This window comes from Miscanthus floridulus, chromosome 17 (genome assembly GCF_019320115.1).
Source record: "Miscanthus floridulus cultivar M001 chromosome 17, ASM1932011v1, whole genome shotgun sequence".
NCBI lineage: Eukaryota > Viridiplantae > Streptophyta > Magnoliopsida > Poales > Poaceae > Miscanthus > Miscanthus floridulus.
Genome location: NC_089596.1, coordinates 58,794 through 61,422, shown reverse-complemented (window position 1 = coordinate 61,422; position 2,629 = coordinate 58,794). Strand labels below are relative to the sequence as shown.

The window sequence follows — 2,629 nt, the reverse complement described above, 5'->3', positions numbered from 1 at the left end:
TATTATTGAATGCTACTTATTTCCTAATTACTTATCATTGAAATTAATTTGATCATGCCTGCTAATGCTGCATTATGTCGATTTGATTTGCGGCTCTGTTGATGGCATTGCTTGGATTTGTCTTCACAATGCTTGTGGTATATATATATTCTGAAATATGTTTCACTTAAACTTCTGCAATGGATTTTTGTTTGGCCCACTAAGCAAATTATTCTTATAAATTTGTTTGATGATCTACATGCTCTGATACTCCTATGTGCATCATATCTCATCAAGAAAGGTGCAGTCATTTTTCCAAGTCATTAATTAGCGATGGTGTGGTCAATGAATGGAGTATATGTTTTTTTTAAGTTTTGATTGAATGATGTTCTAAATTTATGGATGCATGCGGGCTCGGTTGTGTGATTTTTGTGGCTGCCGCTGCATCTCACAGCTACAGTACAAGCTGCAACTATGATATGCAGCCGCAGCTACTAGAATCAGAAGCAAGCATAGCCTTAATTTTTGTGGGGTTTTCCTATTTAAATTGCTGAAATCCATACTGCTTGTATATGGTCTTCGCCCGTAGCCTCATATGGTCATTTTTCCAAGTCAAATTCTTAACCGACAAAAAGCTTTGGCTCCGTTTGGCACGGCTCCAATTCGCTAGTAATTTTTTTTTTTGCTTCGACTCTATGGATAACTCTATTAGTGGAGCTGGAGCCGTTTTGATAAATTGTTTAGCAAAACAGCTTTATATGTAGAGATCCTTAAAATATGCTCTCACAAAACGCCACGTAGGATGAGGTGAAGCCAGGTGAAGATACTATTTTTGGCTCTATCATACCTTAAACCTCTGTGAGAACATGATTTAAGGAACTTTTTAACTAAAACCGTTTTATATTACCCGTTTGACATAAAACGGCTCTAAACCAGCTTCTGAAGACGCGGGAGGAGCCTGCCAAACGGGTGGACAGATGGCAGGTCACTTTTTTTGAACCAGCACACGTAATTATATAACGAATAATAATGCATGGGAGCCAGAGACGCCGGAGCGATTAATAATAAATTAAATTAACAGAAAAAGAAGGAAGTCAGACCAGATACATGTATGTATGTTTTGTATGTATGTATCAGATGTATCTGTCACAAGGGGCTCCGACGGAGTCCGGCAGCAGCTCGCCGTCGGCGCCGACGAGCAGGTCGCAGCTGACATGCATCCTCTGGCGGCCCGAGTGGAAGGCGTTGGCAACCCTGAAGCGGATGGCCGTGGTGAGCTGCAGGCGCAGCGGCACGCGGCCGGCCCGGACCTCCGCGGAGAAGGAGGGCCAGGAGGCGTCGGTGGTGGCGGGGCCGAGGACGTCGAGGAGTCCCGTGATTGAGGTGGTGGTCCTGTTGGGCTGGTACCAACCGGCGGCGAAGGCCGGGCCGGAGGCGACGAGCGCGTCGTAGAAGTGGACGGATGAGTGCATGGCGTCGTAGTAGATGCCAATGTGGCGGTTGGGGTTGCGGTCGGTGACGTTGAAGGCGAGGCTGCCGCCGGCCGGGCTAGAGTCCGGGTCGAGGCCGCCGGCCACGGAGAAGGAGGCGATGTTGAAGCGCGGGCGGTGCGGGCGCAGGCCGAGCCAGATAACGAAGAGGATGACGGCGGCGATGAGGAGGAGTCCCAGGAGGAGGGAGCAGAGGGTATTGGCGAGGGTTGTGGCGCAGCCGTCCCGGGTGCGGCGGGCGATGCGGCGGGCGCGGCTGCTCGGCGAGGCGGCGGCGGCGGCGGTAGGAGAAGGAGTGCCCTGCCCTTGGTGCATGCTAACCTCAGCCAGCTGGGGTACTTGCTATCTAGCTCCTTGTGCCGGCCGGGCGACCGTCGGTGATGTACAGTGTTATTTAACAAGTACTCACTCTATTAACAGCTCCTCATCCGGTTACTGGATCGGAGTACTACTTACTACAGAGAGATCTAGAGGCATATGGATCAGTGGTGTAGTGTAGCAGGCGTAATGGCAATGGAATGGCAATTGGCTGATGAATGCCGATTGGGGATGGATGGATGGATGGGGATATATGCATGACATGTTAGTTGCGGTGCCTGCCTTTGGTGTTCCGTGTTATACTGGACCCGTTGGAGTTGCTGAATCTTGACTAAAATTGACTGAAAAATATTGTTTTAGCTAAAATATTGTGAGAAAAAAATTCGATTCTAGTAAAAAAAAACCGAACAAATTGAATACAGGGACACTATTACTAAGTGCAAGCTCAGCTCCCGATCCATTGCCTTCCCTTCCCATGACGGCTTCCCTTCTATAGCAGCATGGTTAGGTTAGCATTGCACGATTGGAATCTCGATCCCTGGCCTAGCCCCCAAAACACGCAACATCTGACACCAAGTTTCTTTATTTCCATACACTGCTGCTTGCCCACCAAATTATTCCAACTCCTCCTACCAGACAACCTTTGAAGCATCTCCGATACTTTCCAAAAAAAAACAATTAGTAAATCAATAAGTTTTTCAAGGGCGCTGAAGAAAAAATACAGAACATATTTGTCTACTTTCTTCAACAATTTTTAATATTCCACTCCTAAAAGCTACTCCCTCTGTCTGTAAATATAACGTATTCTAAGAATTTTAAGATAAAGAAAACATAAAAGTCGC

At 47.2% G+C, this 2,629-nt stretch overlaps 1 protein-coding gene across 1 annotated transcript; it reads right to left on the bottom strand.

Moving 5' to 3' along the window:
- Window positions 1–1,112: 1,112 nt before the first annotated feature.
- LOC136516292 (NDR1/HIN1-like protein 13) lies at window positions 1,113–1,820 on the bottom strand. Its single transcript, XM_066509651.1, has one exon. The coding sequence runs from the start codon at window positions 1,782–1,784 to the stop codon at window positions 1,113–1,115; it is 672 nt and encodes a 223-aa protein (XP_066365748.1). The 5' UTR covers window positions 1,785–1,820.
- Between the last annotated feature and the right edge of the window lie 809 nt (window positions 1,821–2,629).